The 27,773-nt window shown below is 35.5% G+C and overlaps 1 protein-coding gene across 19 annotated transcripts in view; it reads left to right on the plus strand.

The window, feature by feature from the left end:
* The window catches only part of LOC115213794 (histone-lysine N-methyltransferase, H3 lysine-79 specific), a 203,890-nt gene that overhangs the window by 91,333 nt on the left and 84,784 nt on the right, over window positions 1–27,773 (plus strand). For 12 of the 19 annotated variants that reach the window (XM_036504423.1, XM_036504430.1, XM_036504426.1 and 9 more), the window contains 4 exons: window positions 7,028–7,054; window positions 15,137–15,181; window positions 21,062–21,133; window positions 26,109–26,288. In XM_036504423.1, coding sequence (XP_036360316.1) covers window positions 7,028–7,054; window positions 15,137–15,181; window positions 21,062–21,133; window positions 26,109–26,288 — 324 coding nt within the window. The remainder of the gene's footprint in view (window positions 1–7,027; window positions 7,055–15,136; window positions 15,182–21,061; window positions 21,134–26,108; window positions 26,289–27,773) is intronic. The other 7 variants (XM_036504425.1, XM_036504428.1, XM_036504441.1 and 4 more) reach the window with 3 other exon arrangements.

A 27,773-nucleotide genomic window follows, 5' to 3' on the forward strand; every position in this document is an offset into this window, starting at 1 on the left:
ACAAGAAAAGACATAATTTTTCAGGGCTTCCAGATACAATGGAGATTCAACAGTGGTCGAAAGGCTATGGTTCTATTTATAAGTATTTGATATCTAACACTATAACCACGACGACGATCGTAAAGCTTATAATGTGTAATGATAGCTGACACTTATCACGGCTAATGTATTGGATGTGTCTTATCAGAATTTGCTTATGGGTTTCTTTGTAGCTTTTATGGCCAGATTCGGCTATTTACATATGCCATTGAAGAACTGCTTTTTTGTAAAGAAAAAGAGAAAATAATCATAACAACTGCTACTTTATATTCACTTCAGTGGTTTTATAATTTTGATGCAATGTAAATCTGCACTTAGGCTCTTAACTGATGCCATTTTCTAAAGCTATTTCAAGCAAGTGCTGCTGTTTGTAAATAAACATTGTTGTAGAATTGTCAGTGTAACATATGTAACTTGTCTGTTTTTGGTCTATAGAGATGTCTTGCTTAATATAACAGCTTCCTGTACAGGGGTAAAATGCTTCATATACAGAAATTTAAAATAAAAATGCTTAAAATCACTATTATGGCATTAAATTTTGCTTTATATGGATTTTATTTATTAATTTATCATATTATCTATTAATATGATAAACTACTGAAAAGAAAGAGAACTGGAGGAAATGGTAAGGCAACTAACTAGGTACCAGTCCCTTAGGAAATGGAGAAGCCATGCAAGGAAGATGAAACAGGATTTCATTTTAGTTTTTTTAAGGATTAGATTAATTTTAAGTTAATTATCTAAACAATAATTTTCCAGTTATATATTTAAGGAAAGAATTTATGTAAAAAACAAAATATATAGCAATTTGTATTGAAATAATTATTGATTTCAGTGAGAAAGTTGTTAGTGTTTGACAGAGCTGGAAACTTTGATATAGATTTTTAATTAAGGTTATTATCACCATATATTATTTTAAGTAATAGCATTGCAATTTACCTGTCGTTTAAACTGTTGAAATTAAATAAATCCAAACATTTCAAGCTGTATATTAGATACCTGCAGCTAATTAGATACCTGCAGCTAATTTTCATACTTCCAAAGAGATATAAACCCACATCTTCTCTCAGAGTCAACTTCTAACCTCCTTGTTTGTTGATAGTTTTCTGACCGTAACCATGGAAACAAGTGGTACTAACTACACTTTATCTCTAAATTAGATAGATTTACTTCCTTATAGACTAGATTAACTTATCCACTTACAAATAAGCTCGACTGCATTTTTCTCTACTTTCCTTACCTTTTTTTCTTTTCCTTATTGTCTTTGCCCTGTCTTTTTCACCAAATGATTTTGCTTAGTAAATAAATAAATAAAAACAATAACTATCCTAAAACGTCTTCAGGAGAAAGGTTGATAGATGGAAGAATGGTGGGGGGAAATACCTAGAGATGCCTGCTGCATGAAACATTCATAGTAAAGTGAGTGCTAACATACTTGATGTAATAAACCAAATAATTTTAATTAATTGAAATTACACACCTAGTGATAAGGGGAAAACAAAAACATGTAAACGACTTATCCAGGGCAGGAAAAAAGTCAGGGGAGATAACCTCATGATTTAAATTTATAAAAATTAAACATAGAATGTGGTGAGGACTGAGTTTAGTCTTTAATTGTATGGGGATAACTTTGACCATGTTTGACCATGTTATTAAACCTCCTTAGTTATGCATAATCTGTTTTGGTAAAACCTTAGAATAATTAGGGATGATATAAGTTGCACAACTATAAAGAATGGCAAAAAAATAGTCAGGGTTGCTTTCTGCATAAAATAAATCAAATTATAAATTAGGTACTAACATACTTAAGCCGAGAAATATAAATTCAAAATTACATCTGTAGTGAAGGTGAAGACATGTGGCCTTGTGGTTAGGGTGTTGCATTCGTGATTGCAAGATCGTAGTTTCAATTCCTGAACTAGGTGGTGTATTGCATTCTTGAGTGAAACACTTCATTTCACATTGCTGCAGTCCACTCTGCAATATATGACTGACTCTATGATAGCCTGCGTCCCCTTCAGGGCGTTTGTTGTGATATTGGCCACTTGAATGCCATGGAAACAGGATAACTTATCCTAGGACTTGAGACATTAATACCCGGGGGGGGGGGACTTTATTGTAGTGAGAAGAAAAAGCAACTTGTGACAAACCAGATCAAACTATCCCTTAAAAGAAAGAGGTTCCCTACAACACTTGTCTCCTTTAGTGCTTTCCTCACTGTCTTCTTGCCAAACGACTTTTGGGTCGTAAGTAAAAATCAAATGCAAGAAAGAGCAGCTACAAAACCAACTTCCTAAATGTCTTCAGGAGAAAATGGTTATAAATGGTTGGGTTGATAAATATTTCCTACTGAAGGTGGTGAGCTGGCAGAAATGCTAGCATGCCAGGCAAAATGCTTTGCAGTATTTCGTCTGTCTTTACATCATGAGTTCAAATTCTGCCAAGGTCGACTTTGCCTTTCATTCTTTAGGGGGTCAATAAATTAGATACCAGTTACATACTGGGGTCGATCTAATTGACTGGCTCCCACCTCCCCAAACATTTCGGGCCTTGTGCTTAGAGTAGAAAAGAATATTTCTTACTGAACACTTTTTACACTGAACTTTTGTAATAAGCAAACAAAAGACATGACACGTTTGTATCTTTTTGATAAAAAGCTTTGTAACAAACAAAGCAAAGCTTAAACCGTTCCGTGAATGTTCATCTTTATTAGGTTTTATTTCAGTGTGTTAAGTACTGGAACTGAAATGCAATCAGTTTCAGATACGGTTTCAGTCTTTAGATAACCTGGGGTGCGACTTATACATAGGGCAATGCTAAAACTACAAAAGGGAAAAATTTGTAATAAGATTTAACACTAAATTAAGGGTGTGACTTATATATAAATAAATACAGTGTATGAGTGTGTATGTATATACATAGATACATACACACAAGGAAAGATGTAAATAATGGGCTTTACACATTTTTTTGTTTATTTATGCATTATAGACTTACAGCTGTTTCTGATATGCATTTTAGGTGCGTTCATAATTCCATATACTCAATTGGTTGATTGATCGATTGAAAAAAATTAAATGACCTTAACAAATACCATCATCTTCAGAGCCCATGCATACATATACATATATACATGCACAAATATATAAGGATATATATTGTATTTATTTGTGTATAAGTCTCACTATTTTAAGCTTGATTTTAATTTTAAAAAAACCTCAGAGCACCTTATGTCCAGGGCAAAACTAAAACTATGAAGGGAAAAAAATTCTGTACTGAAGTTTAACACTAAATTAGGGATGCAACTTATAGAAAAGTGCAACATATAAATGAGTAAATGTAGTAATTTAAACTCAGAGTTTAGCTTAATTTAATTTATAATCCATAGTTTTAAAAAGCTTTATAAATTTCATATCAAAAATTAAGAAAATAACTGAAAGACCTTTCTTTTATGTTACCATTGTCTTCATTGATAGAATTTCTCTTGAAAATACTCTTCTTGTGTTTTTTTCCTTTTATTTCTCTGCATTCTGTAGTCTTGTTTGTTATTTTCCTATTTCACTTTTACTCTTCCTTTTTTCTATTTCTATCTCTGCTGTTGACTCCATCATGAAAAAAAACAAAAACAAAACCCAGTGAACTGGCAAGACTTCCAATTTTGGTTAATCTTAATCTTAAAACTTCCTTCATTATTACTATTTTCACCTCCATTTCTTGTATTTCTGTCAAATCACAATGTTGCAATAATTAATTTATAATTTTTTTCTTCTTCCAGGTTCTTCATTAATATGAAATCTATTTTTTTGGTTTCAGCAAACTTTCATGTAATTACTTCGTTATTTTCGTATGTTAATTACTTTTGTTGGTATGCCTGTATAATTGACACACACACACATGCATATATCCGATTAATACTATGGCATTGGTAGAATATATTCTTGTGGTTGAGTATTCCTCAGTCAAGATTGTTGTTTGTCTTCTGTGTGCAAGAATATGTCTGTGTGTCTTATGGATTATCTATCTTTAACTGCTTGTTCAAATATCTATCCTGTTTATATATTTATTCACTCATCCATCCCACTGGTGGCAAACCAGTCTGAATGTGTGGATGTATGTAAGGCCAGCCCCATGACATGCCATTCTGTTTACTGTGGTTCAGTCATGGCATTCAGTAAGCAGCTTGATGTGTCTGTTCGTCTCAGATGATATTTCTTTCACTTTTGCAAACAAATGGTTTATTATTCCTTTCTTTAAAAACATTGGTTTGGTATTTGTTGTTGTTTGTTTTTGCTTTTTTGTCTTTCTTGCGCAAGTAATTGTTTCTGAAATTGTTTAGGCTTGCCATCAGTTATTCAGTTAAGGCAATGATGTTGTTATGGTTACTTCTCCACATTGATGGGCCACAGCTGCCGTACTTTGGACATGTGGTTAGAATGTTGCAAGAAAGAATTGCAAGATGAATTCTTCAAACTGGAGAGACTTAGCAGTTGGCCAAGAATGAGATGGATGGATAATATCCACAATCTCAGTTGACCGTGCTTGGGGATAGAGCCAGAAAGTCTAATGATGGTTGTTTCTGACTGTACCCCATAAAGGATCTGCCTGAAAACTCGACCACTCACAACCTTCTGAAGAATAGCAAGGCAGAGGAAATAGATCAATGGGGTAGATTAGAATGATTTTGTTTTTTTAATCTCATGCAACTGATTGGTAAAAGAAGAAAACACCCACTACACTCTCGGAGTGGTTGGCATTAGGAAGGGCATCCAGCTGTAGAAACATTGCCAGATGAGATTGGAGCCTGGTGCAGCCGCAGGCTCTCTAGACCTCAGTCAAACTGTCCAACCCATGCCAGCATGGAAAACGGACGTTAAACGATGATGATGATACTGGTGATGATGATGATACTGGTGATGATGATGATAGGTGACCTAATTAGCAGCAGAGGAGGATGCTTTGAAAGTATAGTTGCAAGAATAAGAACTGGATGGAGAAAGTTCAGAGAACTATTAGTTCAGTTGGTAGGAAAAATGTGTCTCTCTGAGAGTGGTTGGCATTAGGGAAGGCATCCAGCTGTAGAAACATTGCCAGATCAGATTGGAGCCTGGTGAAGCCTCCTGGTGAAGTCTCCTGGTGAAGCCTCCTGCTGAAGCCTCCTGGCTTGCCAGTCCCCAGTTAAACCGTCCAACCCATGCCAACATGGAAAACAAATGTTAAACGATGATGATGGTGATGAATGTGGTGGTGGTGGTGGGGGGGCTGCTGCTGCTGCTGTTGAAAGTTAAATCTTCTCCTTTTGAATAGGAAGTGAGTTTAAGAGTTTATTTCTGCCCAGGATATTTAATACTAATTTCCCTGACACCCCAATGAGTTGATGAGGCTTTAGAGCCAAGTGCTGTGACCACAGACACAACAAAACACTTGTGAGAGACATAAACTCCGCAACTTGTGAACTGCTAATGAAAACACCTTTTCTACCCGAACCCTTCGCACAGGTAACTGTCTCTCTGTGTGAACATAAGAGTTTACACTTCAGCATAAACAGCATTTCATGCTTATTGTGTATACAAATAAGACACCAGATTCTTCAATAATAATGTTTAATACATGTATGTGTGTGTGTGTGTGTGTGTGTGTGTGTGTCTGAGTAGACTTAATCGAAGCACCAAGCTGACGCAAGTAGCATTCCTTTAAGATCTAATACTTATTTCCCAACAGTTGGATGTTAGATGTACTGAGATGTAAGTTATTAAGAAGGCTGCCAAGAGTTTCTACCTTAAGCTGCCTAATGTGAGAATGAACTCATAAACTATGGGCTGCTCGTTCAATATCGCATTCGTTTGGTCATTATGTTTACAAGTATATTTACCTCCCCCCGCAAACATCTCACCAAAAGGAAGATCACCTTTCTCTAATTTTAACCCGTCTCCCGGAGGCTGTAGATAACACCTGCTGTTTATCTCCGTTCAGTTTAAAAATCGTGGTTATTCTGTGTATCTTTCTATTTATCTGTCAGCGCAAGACTTACTTTGTAAACAATATTCTGCCCACACGACAGACGCCGCACGGTGCACTGCTAACAACATCAAGTAACAGTTTAGTAGAATCTAAATAAACATTAATTTTGATGTTCCTCCCATAATACATTTATTTATCTGTGAGCAAATGCAAAGCAAATAATATTGCCTGCTTCTATAGCATTTGAGGAGTTCACTTGTAATGTGAAGGTGTGTGATTTATGGCTTAGTGGTTGGGTTGTTCAGCTCAGAATTGTAAGGCTGGGAGTTTGATTTCCAGTGGCACATTGAGTCCTTGAGCAAGACCCTTTATTCCACATTGCCCCAGTCCACTCAGTTGGTAAATATGAGTTGTACCTGTAATTCAAAGGAGCAGCTTTATCACATTCTGTGTCATGCTGAATCTCCCTGAGAACCACATTAAGGGTACGTGTGTCTGTGGAGTACTCAGCCACTTGCACGTTAATTTCACGAGCTGGCTGCTCTCTTCATCGAATGAACTAGAATAATAATAATAATAATAATAACATCAAAAAATACCTTAGGAATGAGAACCCAGGTTCGAAATTTTCCCAAGACACCTGAAGAAGGCTGGAGGGTACATCAGTCAAAACGTTGTGTTAACAACAAACAAGATGAGGACAAATATCCGTCAAATGTAAATAATATAAATAATGTAAATAATTCCTCATTTCTTAAACATAGAACTGAACTAGAACCTTGTTGTTATAATCGGTGGAGTATCAGTCAGTTATACTTGTAATGTCCCTGAGTATGGGAATGCATGTTTGTAGGGATGGATGAGTTGGGGGTAGTATTGAAACTAATTAAGGGGAAAAAAAGGAAGTAAAATTGGTAGTTTTTTCTGTTATTGTTGCTTTTTTTATTGACTTGTTATTGTTGTTGTTATTGTTGTCATATATTGTTGTATATTTATGTTTCTCTTTTGATTTACCTTTATGTTACTTAAGGCCCCTGCTGAAGAAACCAGCCAAGAGGTTTGTCTATTGTTCTTTATTCTAATGGTTGAGTCAAAACAGTTCCTGCAGTCAATGGAATCAAACCTGTTACTCTTTCGTTTAACATTTGAATAGAACCAAACCCATCATAAATTCTATTAAATGGTTCTGTAGCCAAACAGAGATATTTATGTAAGGGTAACCCACATATACTGATGTAAATAAAAAAATGTAATTAGTTTTTTAGTGATGGAACTCAGAGTAGATAAAGTTATAGGCCCAACATTGGTTCCAAAACCATTATGGATCACTGATTTTTCCAAACCAAGATGGTTACCTTGGTTGCCACTCTCTAAATTAAACAAATATTGGTTTCAAATTTTGGCACAGAGCCAGCAATTTTGAAGGAGGGGGTAAGTCGATTACATCGACCCTAGTGCTCAATTAGTACTTATTTTATTGACCCCAAGAGGGGGCCAAACTCTGAATTCTGAAGTGGGTATGAAGTGGATCTATTGCAGATAGATTCCAAGATCTGATACTTCCATTCCACTTCCACAGAGCCAAGTAAAGTGAAGAATAAAGATCAGATATGGTTAAACACATAATGATGCCTTTCTATGGTATGTGGTTCTAGAAGACATAAAAGATGATCAAATTAAGACTAAACTGCCGTTATTCAATGAATGAATATAATATCCTATATGATAACTATATAGTATATAAAGTGTATGTATTCCATATCATAGTATTGGCCAAAACATCGGATATTGTTATACATCACTGTTTTAGCTTTCAAATGATACCACTCCACTGGCCAACATTCCCCCTGGATAGGATGCTAGTCCATACAGGGTTTCACATTTACAGCTGAATGGACTGGAACAATGCGAAATGAAGTGTCTTGCTCAAGAACATAATGTACCATCCTGCCTGAGAATTGAACCCATGATCTGGCAATTGTGAGTGCAACACCCTAACCACTAGGCTATGCACCATGGCATGTTATTCCATGTATTGACTATTATAACTGTAGAGGATTCCTTTTTAAGATATTAATAATTAATTATTATCAAAATTATCAAAAATACTAAATATATCAAAATATGTTGAGATACTTGTACATATTTTAATATATTTATCTCAATGAGCCATATTCTCATCACTAAGCAATTCCATAATTTGGTTAGCTTCTGGTACTGTTATTCTGTATTGACTTGACCGTTTCTAGTGTGGGTGTGATTCACATACTTTGGCACAATTTCTTCATCTTCAATCACGATATCTACAATTCCACCTTTTTTTTTTAAGAATTTTTCATTTCCTTTTTTTCTTTTTCTTTTTCTTTTTCTTTACTTTCTGTTGCTTTTTTTTTACATTATTTTGTTAGTTAAGAATTTTTCCTGCAAAATAACCATCGATGGTCAATATGTTTCTTGGTGTTACCAGTTCCAACCATTTTAGCAATTCACATCTTTACATATATTTTCGAAATATGTTATTACAGCACCTCTTTCTGAAATCTTGCTAAAAACTATTTATTTCATCATCATCATTATCACCATCATTTTAATGGCCAATATTACCTTACTTGGAAACAGGTTAGGTTTGGCAACAGGAAGGGCATCCAGCTGCAGTATATTGATCTCAACAAATCCCATCTGATCAATGCAGGAATGGAAAAGTGGATGTTAAAATGGTGATCGTAGTGATAATGGTTATGATGATGATGGTGATGATGATGATGATGGTGATGGTGATGGTGATGATGATGATGATGATGATGACGATGACGATGATGATAAGCTGCTTTATCAAGGCCGGTCTATGTTAAACATCGAAAATAATTCTATCATAAAACACCTAATCAGACTTTTAATTGCATAATTACCTTATTTTCATATATTTAGCTGTCTTTAATAAACTGATTTACAACACATACCACCTCTGAATGATCTTGCCAATGGCAATTCTTAAAGAACTTTGGCCCACATCCCTCAGACTTGATGCTATTACTTTTGTTTTCTTCAGAATTTCTGTATTTCTCAGTTGAAGAAAATCTCTGCCATCCAGGGCCAGATTAAGACCCATCGAGGCCTTAAGCACTTAAAACATTTTGGTGCCCCCATAAGAGATTATGTAATTCAAAATATAAACAATAACAAACAATAAAATAAATTTTCATTTTTGTCAAAACAAAAGCAAAACAGTAAAAGGGAAAATAATGTTTAGTTTTGTTTAATTCCATTTTTTATTTATATTTGAAAAGTTTCCTCCTACTTTTTGGAATAGCAAAGTCTGATCAGATCCTCAAAATTAATCTTAAGTAACACATCTGCATCTATTATCTATTATCTATTAATCTTAATCTTAATCTTAATCTTAATCTATTATCAGTAGAGACAAAAGCATCCTTCATGTATTATTTGAGCAAATTTAAAGCGATTTCTTTTGTGCCGTAAACCATTTACCATTTCTGTGGTGCCCCTCCTCCTTCCCTTCATGCCCTAAGCATGTGCTTATTTTGCTTAAAGGTTAATCCAGAGCTTCTCCAACAAACTGTTGCCATTGATGGTTATTTTAACTTTTTCTATGAAACTCTTTCAAAATACAGATTTCCCAAAATAATTTTCTTTCGATTTTAATTTTCTTCTCTTTTTTCTCTTACTTTTTCCTTCCTTATTTCAGTTTTTGCTTATTATTTCAATTTATTATTATTATTATTATTATTGATACCACTTTTATGATTAAGTTTCTCAAACACCCACCTTTTCCTCCTAAATACGTGTGTGTTCAACACCCAGTTCCTAAATATGTTTATACCCAAAACCTGTTTCCTAAATCTGTTTTTTGTGTCCAATACCCAAATTCTAAATTAAACATGTGCATATGCAACGTACACCTTCTAAGTGCATGTGTACTCAACACCTGCCTCCAGTTAACGACCAACACCTACTTCTTCAATGCGGGTGTCTGTCTGGACAAGACTTAGTATCCTGTTATTACTACTCTTGAATGTAGGAAGGTGGCGAGCTGGCAGAAACGTTAGCACGCTGGGCAAAATGCTTAGCAGTATTTCATTTGCCACTATGTTCTGAGTTCAAATTCCACTGAGGTTGACTCTGCCTTTTATCTTTTTGGGATCGATAAAGTAAGTACCAGTGAAATACTGGGGTCGATGTAATCGACTGCTCCCTTCCCCCAAAATTTCAGGCCTTCTGCCTTCAGTGGCAAGGATTATTACTATTGAAGGAAGCAAACAGGAAACCTGAGTCCAAGGGAACTGATTGCCTGTGTCAGAAAAATTATATGGTGAAGTTTATTAGGTGTAAGAGTGACTGTGTGGTAAGAAGTCTGCTTCCCGACCACATGATTCTGGGGTCATTCCCACTGTATGGCACCTTGGACAAGTGTCTTCTACTATATATATATATATAGCAAGGTCATAGCCAATGCCGCTTGACTGGCTCTTGTGCAGGTGGCACATAAAAACACCATTTGGGTGTAGCTATCGCCAGTACCGCCTGACTGGCCCTCGTGCCAGTGGCATTTAAAAGCACCCACTACACTCCCAGAGTGGTTGGCATTAGGAAGGGCATCCAACTGTAGAAACTCTGCCAGATCAGATTGGAGTCTGGTTCGCTGCCAGACCTCAGTCAAATCGTTCAACCCATGCTAGCATGGAAAGCGGACGTTAAATGATGATGATGATATATATATATATTTACACACACACACATACACACACACACACACACACACACACACATATATACAACATGCAGGACATAATGCTCAATCATTGCGTAGGATCATTTAATACATAAGTGAGCATGATGTTTCAAGTTGTGCCATACAGTGAGAGCACACAATAGATACAGCTAGTTGTAGTAGTAATAGTAGTAGTAACAATAATAATGACAAATCTCTCGATATCTTAACTTGCTTTAGAAAAAAAAATGTCAACTAGTTGATTGTTTGCCAAAGTTGAAAATACTGCAAGCAATCTCTCTGTAGCGTTCTACGTCTTTCCTTCCTTCTGTCTGACTGTCTGCACTTATTTATTTCCTGACACCTGCTGGCAAATTACTCAAGATTTCGAAGAGAGAAAAATAGTAAACTTTGCCATCAAAACTGCTTTTCTTAAACCTACATTTGCAGAAGGCAATCTAGGTTTTGCCGAAGATTCTTACACTGGTTATATATTTTTCATTTTTCTGTAGCTGTAATGATATTTCCTGATAGTTAACAGCAGTTTTCTCCATTTGTTTGTCTGACTTCAGACATCTGATGATGGGAATGCTAAATAAATAAAGAAAGAAAGAATGAAAGAAAAAAAAACTCTTACACATTCAGACTCTTGATGTTCAGGAAATTCTCTGATAAAAGACATAGTTTCATAAAAACTGCATCATAGAATACAACATGGAATGCAAAGAGACTAGCTTCAATGTTGAAAACAATGAAATATGCAGTGATGTTCTGTGATTCTACAGTTTTTAAAAATAGCAATGCAAATGATAGCAGTCGATAAGCTCCAATTTGCTCTTTTCCAAACGTGTGTTTGTATTTTTCAGTGAGATGGTTCCTTTTAAAATACCTTCAATGTTAGCAAAGTGACTTACAGGAACTGAATATATTAAAGATATATATATAAATTATCTGATGCAATTTTTGTTTATCAAATTAATTTTCCATAAATGTTGGAGATGTTACAAGGCTATATCAAGAATTGGATACTTATATGTATATGTCATGTGTATGGGCCAGTCAGGCGCACTAGCAATGACCACGCTTGAATGCTGCTTGTTACATGCCAGTAACATGTCTGTCAAAGAAATGAAAAATGATTATCTCTGATATTGCTGAAAATTAATTAATTATTGAAAAAAAAATTTTTTATGGTATTCCACAAAAATAAAAATAAAAAAAGAGGGTATTTATGGACACAAACTAAATCTCCCCCAAATTTAACATTTTTCTTAATTTATTTTCAATCTTTATTTTTCCTCTTTTAAAGATTTTATTTTGCATGTTTAAAAAAATACCACAATTCAATGAATTGCCGTTTGTGCTCTGATCCATGCAAACACAAATGGGATTTACTACAATAACTGTATTGTATGATGCAAAACTGTTAAAAGTTTTTCCAACGAGAAGAGAGCTTTGTATCATACCTTTAATTATCGGCAAACTATTTAGATTTATTACTACAAATAATTACACATTTTAGTACCATCCAATGAAAAGTTGATTGCATATGCACTACCTTATACATTACAAATATTTGTCCTTTACATATATTTATATACTATATACTATAAATTTATATATAAATAATATTTCTTTACAGATTGTAAGCATAATTTTCTTTGCATTTTCATTTATAGTTTCCATTTTCTGATTAAATGTTTAGATTAAGTTCATTCTTTACAAGGCACTAAAGGAAACAAAATACCATTGATTTTTGTTAATTTTAAGATTTTACCCTTTTTGTTACCATATTTCTCTTGGAATCGTTTGCCTTTGTTTCAATTAATCTTAAATGAAGAATTTAGTAAAACAATTTTATCATTAAGATTGTAAGAATATTTGGTTCCACTGTTTTACCATTTTTGATTCATTGTCTTAAATAAACAAATAAATATTCCTTAGTTTCTTAGCCAGTTTCATGTTCACCCTACTAACTTGATTTCTCTAATAATTCAAGACAAACTTATTGATTAGTTACTACAGTAATTAGCCCCCATCTACAAAAGTATTTTGTTTTCTAATTAATTACTTCATGAATGCAGTTATTTCTTGATTTTTTTACAGAGTATTTTAAATTTTATTTTACGTATTTTTATGGCCATGTATAGCATGGCCTGAGTCTTAATAATTAACATTTGATGAAGAACTGTATATATATATATATATATATATATATATATATATATATGGTTTATACATGCATTTTGTGCATTTACTCAGTTGTGTATTATATATGATATCTCTAAGACATCATTAGTATTTAAGTGTTTAATTAACTTATAGTTTTGTCTCTCTCTCTCTCTTGAATTGATCATCCAGTTAAACTAAACCATTGATGTCAGCAAAGCAGTCCCACAACCAATGTGGTTATCTTGAGCCATGGCTTTTGTTAGTTGTAAGAACAATATAAATATATGATATGGAACCAAAATTATTCGACCGTTGATAAAATATTCTCTAAAAATAATTCCTTCAGAGTTCCTTGTTGGTGCTCCTCTCTTATGTTTCCACCACACATTGACTAGTCAAGTGACTAAAGCCATTTTCTTTCTTATTCCAACCTTTGTACATACATGCCAAAAATAACCGAAGGTCAACTAACTGCCTCTCTATCTTGGAATTTTTTTCTTAGTCTAGATAAATTGAAATGACTTGGCCTGTCCCTTCCTGAATCACTGCTAATTGTTCTGCACAGTCAAAAACAGATTAAGTGCAATGTTCTCTGTCTGCTATACAGAAAAATGCATCAAAATATATCTACTATGGTCTTCAATAAGACCACATGCAAGCCAATGGAAGGGCTTACATGTCCTGATATGCTAGAAATAGCACCCAACTGTCTCAAGTTTTAAAAAAGAAAAGGAAAGACACATTATAAAATGTCCTGGATATAAAAAGAAAGCTAGAAAGCTCCTGGTTGGATCACCTTTGATCATAGGTTTACTTAATCAGAGATGATCTGGTGTTAAACAAATGGAGGAAAGCTTGGCATATGGAGCCTGACTGCCAGTCATAATCAGAGAGGCCTTTCTAAAAGGTAAAAGGTTTCTTTGATTACAGATGACAAGCTTTTAATTAACAAAAGTACTTTGAGAGAACTGAAGATTGTATGAAGAAGTTTCTTTGAAACAATTGTTTATAAAACAGTTCTTTCTGCTCATATTTGTAGCCTTAAACATGTCGAGCTCTCATTGCAAGATCTCTTTTGGCAGACAACTAAAAGTTCAAAATTATTCTTTGGGCTTCACAAGTTGTAAATCATTACAGAAAATTGAGATGATTTATATAACAGCTTCCAAATCCCAAATTTCGGTGAGATTTGTAGCTTCTGCAAGTATAGAATCTATCACCTGCTGTGTTGCTATTGTCTATCAGATTTCAACATTCTGTATGCTAGAATTCTACAAAGAATATCTGCATGCCATTATTATTCTATCCTATTTCTATTCTTTTCTTTAACAATAAATTTTAGCTAAAAACATGAGCTGTTACTCGTACATCTGCATAAACCAACTTTGAAAATGTCTGACTTGGAATAGAATCAACCTTAATTTGCCAATTCTACCCTCTCCCCTCATTATTATTAATTTAATAATTTAGATTTAAGTATTATACAAATACTAAAATAGTTATTTAGATATTTTAGAACTGGTTATAGTTTGAGATTGGTTTCTGTGATAAGAAATTATTTCTTGTTTTTTATCAAACAAAGCCTTTTTTTTCAGCTTTTTGAGTCTGAATGTAAAAAAAAAACCCAAAATATAAACTAAATTAAAAATTATTTTTAACTCTTTAAACATTTTTAACATCAATCATTAGTCAAAGAAATGTTTATTTTTGTTGTTAATGTAGTTTACTTTTGTTATTTAATATATGTGCTTGTGTGTATGTGTGTGTGTGTATACACACACACACATGTTAGAGGTGAACAGTAAAAGTGTGTATGCAGCACCACATTGATAAATACTTTCTTTATTTGTGGATATTTTTAACACCACCTCAGCTTTCATTCAGTTCTGGTTAGCAATTTTCAAGTGTTCCACTTAAGGAATAACGATAATCCTTCTCTTTTTTGGATTTGGTTGCCAAATCTAAAATCAAAAATCTGCAAATAAGGAACATTTCTAACCGTTGTGTAGCTTTACTTAAGAAACAATAAATTCTAAGTTAGTCACTTATTTTTCAGTTGTCCAAGTCTAAGACCTTCATTGCTTTATTTAAGACGATTTCTTAGTATTTTGATAAGTCCACCCTGTAGCCCTTGGCAATTGGTTGGTGCATTATTTAAAGTGAACTACTATCATGCAACTAGTAATCTTTGGACTAACAATTAAAAAAGGCAAAAATTATTCTACTTTGATTCTACAGGACGATGCTGCAGCTGCTGAAGAACGCAGACGGAAAGAAGAAGAGGTTTGTTTATGGTTCCTAATAGACTTGCTGTGAGATTTCTTCTAGTATAGACTTGGTCTATAGACTTGGTCTATAGACTTCTAAACAAACAATGAACATTTCACAATGGTCTAGCTTCATTTATGGCCATCCTTTATTACTAACTACAACATAAAAATATAAATAATAATAATAATAATAATAATTTTGGGTGCAAAAGATTTTAACTTGAAATTCATGTCTTCACCTAAAATGTAAATAAATAAATGATATAAATAATAATAATATTAACAACAACAATAATAATAATAAGTAGTAGTAGTAAACAGTGTAAGATCATACACTGTAATTTCCTATCATAAGTCAATACCAAAGAAATTGAAAAAAATTGAGAAATATCAGGATTTAACCACAGAGTTAAGAAGACAATTATTTTTGTGGTAATTAATGCATTTGGCACAATACCCTGAATGCTACCTAAAAGACTGAAAGACATTGGAATTGAGACTTGCATTGTCGACCTGAAGAAAAGTACCCTCCTATCATCATCATCATCATCATCCATATTCTGTAAAAATCCTGAAGAAGTTTCTTCAGATTTGAGGAGACTCGTCATCAAACCTCAAAATAAAATACCTGCAAACTAAATTAGCATACACAAGCGTAATAATAATAATAATTTAAAAGGATTGATGTAACTCTTCACTAAGGTAAATAGACAAGATGAAGAGGTGTTTTATTGGTTGAACGATATTTTGACAGCAAACTTGTCTTTGTCGAATTCAAAATAAACAGTGATAAAAATTCAAAATTATAGAGATTCAGATCTAAACTCTGGATGCTGGTTGCTCTCGTTCATATTTTAAATTTGAATTTCTATAATTTTGAATTTTTATCATGTTTTATTTTCAACTCGACAAAGACAGGCTTGCTGTCGAAATTTCGTTCAGTCAATGAAATATCTATTACAATCACATCACGCTCTTCAGCCTGTCTAATAATAATAATAATAATAATAATAATAATAATAATAATAATGATATTTCAAATTTTGGCACAAGGCCAGCAATTTTAGGCTGGAGTGTAAGTCTATTACATTGACCCCAATGTTCAACAGGTACTTATTTTATTGACCCCAAAAGGATAAAAAGCAAAGTTGAACTCTGTGGGATTTGAACTCAGAACATAAAGCTTGAAGGAAATGCCACTAAGCATTTTGTCCAATATGCTAATGGTTCTGCCAGATTGCTGCCTTTAATGGTTTCAAATTTTGGTATGAGGCCAGAAATTTTAAGTAAGGGGAATATATGATTACATTGACCCCAGTGCCCAACGATTCCACAGCTCCTGCAGTAAATTTGTGTCAGTTGGACAGACTGCTCAGTGGTTTTCTTTCAGTTCTTTACATTTCGAGTTCAAAGTTTGCTGAATTTGAGTTTTTCATCTTTGCTGGGTCGATAAAATCAGGATGAGGAGTCAGGTGCTGAGGTTGATGTAATGGACTTGCCTCACCATCCCCTAAATATGCTGGTTGATGCCAGGTCCACCTGACTGGCTCCTGTGCTGGTGGCACATAAAAAGCACCCACTATACTCTCAGTGGTTGGCATTAGGAAGGGCATCCAGCTGTAGAAACATTGCCAGATCAGATTGGAGCCTGGTGCAACCTCCTGGTTATCCATCCCTCAGTCAAACCATCCAACCCATGCCAGCATGGAAAACGGATGTTAAAAAAGGATGATGATGATGATGCTCCAAAATTATAAAGAATTGTTATCTAGTCATAATCCCTTGTCAATTCCTTTGTGAGGTTCAGCATTCTGAGATTAGCTTTCATCACTTCTTTCTAAACAAAATAGAAGTTTTAAGTGGATATCTCTCCATATAGGTGCAGGCTTGGCTGTGTGATGAAGGAGTTTATTTTCCAACCCCATGGTCTTGGTTTCAGTTCCATTGCATGGTACTTTGGGCAACGGTTTTCTATTTATAGCCCCAGGCCAGCGAAAGCCTTGTGAATGGATTTGGTTGATGGAAACCGAAAGAAGCCCATTGTGTGTGTGAGTGTTTGTCCTTGCTTTGATTTCGTGATTGTTGTAAATGGGAGTCCCTGTTATGCAGGCAGTGTCCTTTGTTTCCAGTCTTCCATGAAAACATGTCTGCTCATGGAGGAATATTATGTTGTTTGGAAACAGGTGGGCATTGGTGACAGTAAGGACATCCAGCTGTAGAAAATCCAACTCTTTATATTCCATCTAACCCATGCAAGCATGGAAAAGTGGATGTTAAACTATGATGATATTTTTTGCATATTGGCAGAGTTTTTGTTTTGTTTGTTTTTAGTGTAAATTCAAGCCTTCACACCACTGGTGGTCAGTTATTTTATCCTTAATCCCTAAGCAGTGAATTTGGTGTCAGATCCTCCTCATTGCCTGACAGGCAGAGCTGGACTTCTTTCAGTATTATGTAGCTTTCCTCAGTAGCGCTCCACCACAGTCATTGAATGAAAACTTGGTTCATGATTATCTGGTCAGAAGTCCGTTAATATTCCAGAAAATGTGATGCCATAATTAAAGGCTAAAAACCATTGACTGAAAATGTTCATTGTGAAATTTTATTTTCTTCCTTTTTTCATTTTATATTCTTTTCTTTCTTCTCCCCTCTTTCTTTCAACAGATCCCTAAACCATTATTTGGCCAGGCATTTCTTACACTTGAGCAAGTTAAGGATAGAACGAATATTGTTGTTCTGAAACAACTATTTTGATAATTCCAAAGGTCAAATGGCAAATATTTATGTTCAATGGAAAAAGTAGCCAGTTGAAAAGAATCTAACAAGACAAGTGATTCTACTAAAACTTGTTCTACAAGAATAATTTTGTTTTGCTAACCCCTTATTGAGAGTCTGGCATAGAAGCTTTCTCTCTGCACAAATTTTACTAAAAGCCGTTCAGCTGAATAATTTTCTGTGATGGCTGAAGCCAGTCATGTTTATTATTTTGGAGCAAATAGCCAAGAAAGAAAACCAGTCCTTAAGAAAGACTGAAGAAACTTGAGAATGGGTTGGGGGGAAATCTGGAAGTTGCAACAGTTTTCTTGTAGATTCTTTCTCATTACTCTCATCAACAGAACATTTGCTCCAAGTGTCACATGTTGCTGTGCCGCAGAGTCACAACATCTGACTCAATAAAGCTTGTGCTTTTGTGTGAGAGTTTTAGTGCCTGCATTTGTGGGTGGTCGCAGGAAAGTCTGCTGTCACAGGGGCTGACGCATCTACAAAATTGCTTTATTGCCTGATAGGACATTGACCCCCTTCAGAGATGGACTTGTAGATTACTTACTACATCTGCTTTTAGGGGTCTTTCTGTGCTGGCCAATTTAATATTAGACAGTCTTGTAGCTTACTAGACCTAGCTTGCTAACCCTAAAAAAAATTAGGGGTCAAGAAGATATAAAACAAACCAACTAAGGCTAGTTAATTCAACAGATAAGACAAGCAGCTTCATCCCATTAAAATGATGGGCCATTTGCTGCTCTGTTTTTAAATAGAATTTAGAAAGTGGATTAGCTGTTACCTGGTCAAATCTAGTGGCCATAAGTCAATCAATATTTTACTAATTTCCTTTGTGTGTCTGTGTGTCTAGGTTCACAGTGAAACCATTCCTAGAATTTTCCGGTTTTGTCCTACTCTTCTTCCAGGTTTGATCTCTGACCGCACCAACATCTTCTTAATATTCACAGGTTTTTTTAATTCTGCCACACAATTACTTTTCTTTTCTTCCAGGTGTGACTCCTTATTTTCCTCATCTCCCCTTTTCTCTCTCTCACTTTATCCCTTATTCTTTTGTATATATATTACCCTTTCCTTTTTGCACTTTCATTTTTCTTTTCTGCATGAACCTCAGTACTAGTTTTATATCCTCCTATTTTCTCATTTACATGCAAATTCTTTTATATATATATATATATATATATATACATATACATAATTTTATAGGCACATGCACACCATATTTACTCATGCATAAGTCACACTATTTGGTAAGATATAAACTGACAAAACTGGAGTGTAACTTATACATGGACCAAAGCTAAAACTTTGAACAAAAAAAAATGTACCAACATTTAACACTAAATATCGGGTGTGCCTTACACATGAATAAATACAATATATATATATATATATATGTATATATATATGTATATGTATATATATATATATATATATATATATATATGTATATGTATATATATATGTATATATATATATATATATGTATATATATGTATATATATGTATATATATGGCAATGCACTGCTCAGCTTTTAGCAGCTGTGTCGTCCATTGTCGTGTTTCTTAGATAAGTTCTTCAACTCTGTTTTGTTTCTCTGATTTGCTTTTATGTCTAGTTAAGAAAACCACTTATCAATTTGTTTAATCCTACAACACTTGTATTCTTCCTCTTGTATTTTGTTTCTTCTTCTTTTTTTCCCTTCCAGGTGTGGTTCTCCCTCTCTTTATGTCCTCTTCTCCCTCAATATCTCCCCTTTGTTTGCACTTTTGAACTTGCATGAATTCCAGAGTTGTTCAAACAAACTAGACTGAGATTTTCTTTAAGTTGTTGCTAAGAAAAATCAGACCAAGTAGTTCTGGTCTGTTTTTTCTATCATATATATAATATATATAGTGGTTGTTAAGACAAAAATAGTCCAAGGAATATATGTATATGTGTGTATATATATATATATATATACATAGTTGTTGCTAAGACAAAATAGACCAAGATGTTTTATATATACACACACACACACACACACACACACACACACACATATATATATATATATATATATATATATATATATATATATATATATATATATATATATATATAATATATATGGTTGTTGCTAAAGCAAAATAGACCAAGATTTGTTTTTTTCCTTTTCTTTAGCTTTTCCTGTCCATTAGCTTCTATGTTATTGTTTTTGATGATCTTCATATTTTTCTCTCTGACAGTCTGTCAATAATGTCTATCTTGTCCATTGTCTACCAAAATTACAGACAGTGCAGATACAAGGCACTGTGCATTTGGATTAATGCACTTTATCTATGTAACGATGGTAAAACACTAACACACACACACACACACGCACACACACACACACGGACATACTAGCAGGAATTATTTTTTTGATTTTTACAAGTTCAGTTAGTTAACTGAGACTAGGTTTTAAATTTGGTTTCTTGAAAAGACAAATAAGTAAATCAATATATAAATAAAGGGGGCATGAATTACGACTTCACATAATTCTATGATTATGTGAGTAATTATATTTGTGTCTACAGCTGTGTCAGTTTGTCTGATTGTATATGACCTTCAGTATATCTTGAAACTGTATCTATGAGTCTTTGATTTTCTTGCATATGTGCACTCTTTTGCTTGCATGTATATATGTATGTATATTTGCATGTATACAAAAACTGGCCACACATTTGGTGAAATGGTGAAGATTTTTACTCCACAAGTGTAAGGGCTCTCATTTGATCCTACTTCACAGCCATTTATGCAAATGTATTCCACTACAACCTCTTTTACGAGTAAATTCGTTGGGGGATAGAAAGAGTGCTGCTACTCACTGGAGAAACTGTGCCTGTAATTGAAGGGACCAGTTTTGTTACATGCTGTAGCATGATGATTCTGCTTAAGGATCACATTACAAGTACAAGAGTCTGTAGAATTCTCAGCCACTTGTATGAGTTCAGATGAATGAATAACCAATGAAAAATCTGTTGATGATTTTAACAATTATTTCCCTCGATTTATTTTCTGTCATTTTCCTTTCCAATGTTTGCCATCATTGTTTATCATAAGTTAAAATTCTGTTGCTCTCATCTTTCGCAGGATGCTGCTGCTGCTGCTGCTGCAGCCGAAGCTGCTGCTGCTGAAGAAGAAAAGAGGCGACAAGAAAATGAGGTTTGTATTATTATTATTATTATTATTATTGTATTGTTGATGTTTTTGCTTTTCATTATTTTGTGGTTTGAAAAAAAAAATGAAGTACCATTCAAGTACTTCAGATGTCTTATTATAGAAAGGATATTCTGAGCTTTGGTAAATATTTGAAGCTAGAATCATATTTGTCTGTGTTTTTAAGAATGTCAGCTGAAGTGTTATTAGTTTGGTAGACTATTTTCCACTGAAGATTGGTCTAGAACCCAAACAACTGAAGAAAGTCAAAACCAGTCCAAGGAGCTCATTTCAAAGGGTGTCCAGCTGTACAAAAACCATGTCAAAGTTGATGTGGCCTTGTGGGTCACTGGATCTTTCCAAACCGTCCAACCCATTTCTCATAACTTTGCTATTAGAATGTTTAGTCTGAATGGTGTGACTGAGAAGACCCGGCAAGGAAAGTGAGATCACAGCCGTGGCCTACACCAGTGTTGCATAAGCAACCCATTTAAAAAGTACCTTTGAATCATCAGGTGACATGCCATGCTTGAGGAGACCTATGGAGTTAAGGAAAATCAAAATCAAAATCAAATGGGAATTGTAGTTGTGGCCGATACCACTGCTGGTGGCACATGATAAGCACCATTCATTCATGCGTGCGTTACTGCCAGAGCTGCGTGACTGGCTCCCCATGCTGGTGGCATGTAAAAAGCACCATCTGAATGTGATCAAGGCTAGCCACCCCCTGCCCTGACTGGCTCCTCTGCCAGTGGCACATAAAAGGCACCCACTACACTCTTGGAGTGGTTGGCATTAGGAAGGACATCCAGCTGTAGAAACCTTGCCAGATCAGATTGGAGCCTGGTGTAGCCTCCTGGCTTGCCAGTCCCCAGTCAAACCGTCCAACCCATGCCAGCATGGAAAATGGACGTTGAATGATGATGATGATGATCTTAGTCTGTGTAGGATAGCTGCAACAGGTTTTGATGAGATAGATGGACCAGTTAGTATTTCACACATCATCATCATCATTATCGTTAAACATCCGTTTTCAATGCTGGAATGGATTCGATGGTTTGGCAGAAGCTAGCAAGGTCAAGTGCTGCTTCAGGTCGTTTTGGCGTTGAGGACTAGAATTAGTTGTCTTGCTAGATTTGTGGCTCTTCAGGAAAAACAAGAATTCATTTACTAGATAGATGAACTAATTTCCTGATGAGAAGTGAAATTAATCCATGAAAAAGATGGATTTAGTTTGTTCCACTGAAAATTGGTGTTAGAAACTCTTTCAGATAGAATGGTTATTATTCTTGTGAGAATACAGGATTAATTCACACGGCTCAGTTGCTATTAAACTAATGAAGATAAAGTCTAGTATAGCATGAATGCCTAAATTTATCCTCTTTTATGCTCACCTTTTTATACCTTTGGTGTTTGCTCTGGTACCCTTTCACTATCATCTTTATTTTCTTCCCAGCTACTTCCATCCACCTTTATAAAATGCAGTGTGGCCGTATGCCTTCTGTATTATATACCATGATTAACCAGATTTATTCTCTCTTATGCTCACCTCTGTACTCCTTGAGGAAGGCTTTGCTCTGGTGCACCATCTCATCTTCCCAACAACTCCCACCCTCTCTTATAAAATATGGGTTAGCTATGTATCTCCTCTATAGCAAGATACCTGTGCTTGTACACCTACCATACTTTAGCCTTCAACACCTGGCATAAAGCCACCTTCCCTTCCCTCCAATGCACCTCCACTCAGTTGAGGCTGCTTCTCTTTTTCCTTTTCTTGTTTGTTTCCAGTTCTTCAAAGTACTTGGCAATCTTATTCACACCGGCAGCACAATAAACGTACTTTGTAAAATGGTTGGCATTAGGAAGGGTATCCAGCTGTAAAAACCATACCAAAGCTGATAGTGTAACTTGACACAGCCCTGTGGCTTTCCAGATCCTGTCAAACTGCCAGCAAGGAAAATGAATGCTAGACGATAATGGTGGTGGTGGTGGTGGTGGTGGTTGTGGTGGTGGTGGTGGTGGTGGTAGTGGTAGTGGTGGTGGTGGTGGTAGTGGTGGTGTTGTTGATGATGATGATGGTACCAGTTTACATCAGGATGACTTTGATGCTGGTGTCACATAAAAAGCACCCATACCCTCTGTAAAGGGGTTGGCATTAGGAAGGGCATCCAGTCATAAAAAAAACCTTGGCAAAACACACAAAGGAGTCTGATGCAACCCTTGGCCTTACCGGCTCTTGTCAAACTGTCCAACCCATACCAACATGCAAAATGGACATTAAATGAGGATGACGATGGTGACAGCAGCGTTAATGACGTTGACTTATATTTCATTACAATCAACTGGTTTCATGCCAGATTAAACCAGATTGGCTAATTTTACCATGGTTTAACTACCTTTACCATGATTGACTAATTTCACACTAGTTTACACCAGTTTTAGCTAGTTTTACCCAGAAGATTCATTCCAGGTTCCTGTAGCTTTCAATACACCAAAATAGCTTCTTGATAATATATAAATAATGGGTTCATTATTTTAGGGTGAAACTTGGTACATTTGATTATTTCTAGTATTTTGATAAAATGGAGTGTAAAGGAAATAAAAAAAAAAAAGATATTAATGATAAAACAACGAAGGCAAAGATAGCAGAGCAGATATTATAAGAGCAGGCGGGGGGGACCCCATCAACAAAGCATTCCTGTTCAGGGATTTCACAAATATTATCTTAGTATTAGAGATTGTTTGAAGAGAGAACAGCTGCTGACGGATAAATAGAAGTAAAAAATAAATCTACATTTCCAATTTGTGAAGCGAGATTTTATTGAGATTAAGATTATGCTACACAGATATTGTTTTACTGGTTTTAGTCACTGAACTGTGGCCATGCCGGGGCACCACTTGTGAGGGTCAGTCGATTATATCAACTCTTGTGCTCATTTCTCTTTTGTACTTATTTAGCCAAATTCTATTTAATGAATGCTTAAGTTAGCTTTTGGCCACAACACCAGGTTTTGTACTTATATATATATAATCACCATCATCATCATTGGAAAATGTCTGCCTTCCATGCAGGCATGGGTTGGACAATTTGACAGGAGCTGACCAGCCAAGCAGAAGACTACTCCAGGTTACGGTGTCTGTTTTGGCCAGGTTCTTACAGCTGGAAGCTCTTCCTAATACCAGCCACTCTGCAGAGTTTTAAAGCTGGATGCCCTTCCAAATGCCAACCACTTTATAGTGTGGACTGGATGCTTTTTACGTGCCACTGGCATGGGCCAGAGGAGGCTGGCAACAGCCACAATCGGTTGGTGCTTTTTATGTACCACCAGTACGGGGATCACAACTACAATTTCCATTTTTTCTATTATTTACATTTGATGGATATTTGTCCTCATCTCGTTTGTTGTTAAAACAATGTTTTGGCTGATATACCCTCCAGCCTTCATCAGGTGTCTTGGGGAAATTTCGAACCTGGGTTCTCATTCCTAAGGTATTTTTCGATGTTATTATTATTATTATTGTTATCGTTCAGGTCACTGCTTGGAATCGAACTCGGAATCTTAATCACTATGCCGTATGCCCGTGGGCATACGGCGTAGTGGTTAAGATCACGGGCTACTAACCCCAAGATTCCAAGCTTGATTCCAAGCAGTGACCTGAACAATAACAATAATGATGAGGATGATGATGACAACGATGATGATAACATAGAAAAATACCTTAGGAATGAGAACCCACGTTTGAAATTACCCCAAGACACCTGATGAAGGCTGGAGGGTGTATCAGTCGAAACGTTGTGTTAACAACAAACAAGATGAGGACAAATATCCGTCAAATGTAAATAACGTACAATTTCCATTTGATTTTCATTTTGATGTTGAAGTACTTGACTCAATAGGTTTCCTCAAGCATAGCAGGTTGCCCTATGATCCAAGGTACTTTTGAATGGGCTGGGGCTGGTTTTGCGAAACTAGTGTAGGATACATGAACTCACTTTATTTACCGGGTCTTCACAGTTATGGTATAAGGTTTCTCAGCTTTAATTAAATAATATTTTGCTCTACTTTTTTGGTATTTGAGTGCTATTTTTACTACCTTGTTTTGCATCTATGTGCTTGTGTCTATAGAAACTCTGTAAAGTGGTTGGCGTTAGGAAGGGTATCCAGCTGTAGAAACCATGACAAAACGGACACTGGAACCTGGGCAGCTCTTCAGGTGGCCACTTCCTGTCAAACTATCCAACCCATGCCAGCGTGGAAAACAGACATTTAATGGTGATGATGATGATGATGATGATGATATATATGTACACACTCATTCGTATCCACACATTTACGAAATCTGTTAATGGTTATTCTTCAAGATTTACATAGCTTCTTTCATTTTATTTGAAGAAATTAAAAAAACTGATCTCTCTTTAGTTTTCAAATTGTCTCTCTTTAGTTCTTACTCTCTCTTTAGTTTTCTCTCTTCAGTTCTAATTGTCACTCTAGTTTTTACTCTCTCTCTTTCTGTCTCTCTCTCTCTCTCTCTCTCTTTAATTCCCATTATCTCTTCTGGTTTTACTACCCCTCTCTTTCTCTCTTCTTCTTTCCCTCCTTGTAGTTCTGTCTCTCACTTTCCCTATAGTCCCCATTGTGCTTCCATCATTCTCTCTCTCTTTTCCAATTTTCCATTACTGAACAACAATTAATTATAAGCCAGAGCTTCAAACACTTGTTAGATTCATTAGTCTAAGGTGTCTGTCACTGATGAGACTAAACAACATTGAAACAACAGCTGTCTCAGAGTCCCTTGCACTAATGGGTGTGTCATGAAAACAGATTTGACATAAAAGAGAAATTATTAGTATATTCACGTTTGAATCTCCCTGATTGCGTTAGGAATGATCATAGAATGTTTTGTATTAGTTTTCTGTTCATTTTCTGTGTGTTTCGTTTCTGCTTTACTCATGGTTCAAAAACTGGTCGATTGCATTTAGGAACGCCGAAAGAAGGAAGCCGAGGAAAGGGAACGCCGAGAAGCAGAAGAGGCTCAAAGAAAGATCGAAGAAGAAAAACGTGCTGCCGAAGATGCTGTAAGACGACAGGCAGAAGAAGAACAGCAGAAGAAAGAGGAAGAAGAACGCAAGAAAAGAGAAGCAGAAGAAAGACGCAAAAGGGTAAGGAATCGGAAATTTAAAAGTGGACCTACTTTCTACCTTTTCTCTCTTTACTTCTCTCTCTCTCTGTCTCTCTCTTTCTCTCTCTCTTTTTCTCTTTGTTTCTCTCTGTCTCTCTCTCTTTCTCTCTGTCTCTCTCTCTCTGTCTCTCTCTCTGTCTCTCTCTCTTTCTCTCTCTCTTTTTCTCTTTGTTTCTCTCTGTCTCTCTCTCTTTCTCTCTGTCTCTCTCTCTCTGTCTCTCTCTCTGTCTCTCTCTCTTTCTCTCTCTTTTTCTCTCTCTCTTTCTCTCTCTCTTGTTCTTTCCATTCCTGTTCTCTACTGCTTTCAGTATGGTTTTTCTCTTTCGCAAATGGTTATCTTTAAAACTTTCTGCTTAGAATCAACGTTCCCTGATACTCTTATATCCTCTGCTTAATGTTATCGGCTCTGATTTGCTTAAATGTAGTTGTTGCCAACATGAATCAATCCATATAAACATGATAAAGTATGGGCTTCTGGTTTAATATACAAAGCACTGATGCAGGACACTTTGTAAAGTGGTTGGCATTAGGAAGGGGATCCAGCCATAAAAACCAAGACAATTGGAGCCTGGTGCAGCTCTGCAGCTGGCTAGCTCCTCTCAAACCATCCAACCCATGACAGCTTAGAAAGCAGATGTTAAACCTTCTCACCATTCTTGTGAAAATAGGGAAATGAGAAGATTGCTAAGTATTTAGGAAAGACTAACAGATGCAGCTGTGGCTGTGTGGTTAAGAAGCTTGCTTCGAAGCCACATGGCACCTTGGCCAAGTGTCTTCTACAAATAGCTCCAAACAGACCAATGCATCATGAGTGAATGGAAACTGTACTGAAGCCCATTTTGTGTGTGTGTGTGTAGTCTGGTGATGACTGAGCTAACTGAAACTTTGAAGTCATTGCCTATAATATTCTTCTTTAAGAATAATAAATTTATTCTCTATAAAAGTGAAGGCCCATGGCTCAGTGGTTAGAGTGTTGAGCTCACAATCATGAGGTAGTGAGTTTGATTCCCAGATGGGGCTGTGTGTTGTGTTCTTGTGCAAGACACTTTATTTCACGTTGCTCCAGTTCACTCAGCTGTAGAAATGAGTTGTAACATCACTGGTGCCAAGCTGTATCAGCCTTGGATAACATTGGTGGCGTGGAGACAGGAGGCTGGTATGCATGGACGACTGCTGGTCTTCCATAAAACAACCTTGTCCAACCTTGTGCCTTGGAGGGGAACTTTCTGGGGGTGCAATCCCATGCTCATTCATGACCAAAAGTTTTGTAGAGTAAAAGAGTAAAAGACCCCTTTTACTCCACAAAATTATAAAGTAACCCTTCAAATAAATGTAAATTTGTTTTTACTATAATTGAACATAAAAGTAAACATTAAACTATATATAAAACAATTGCAGCGTGGAAGGTGTTTATTAGCCATTTAAGAAACACACAAAAACCGTCAGATTCACTTCAACATTTAAA

This window comes from Octopus sinensis, linkage group LG7, assembly GCF_006345805.1.
Source record: "Octopus sinensis linkage group LG7, ASM634580v1, whole genome shotgun sequence".
NCBI lineage: Eukaryota > Metazoa > Mollusca > Cephalopoda > Octopoda > Octopodidae > Octopus > Octopus sinensis.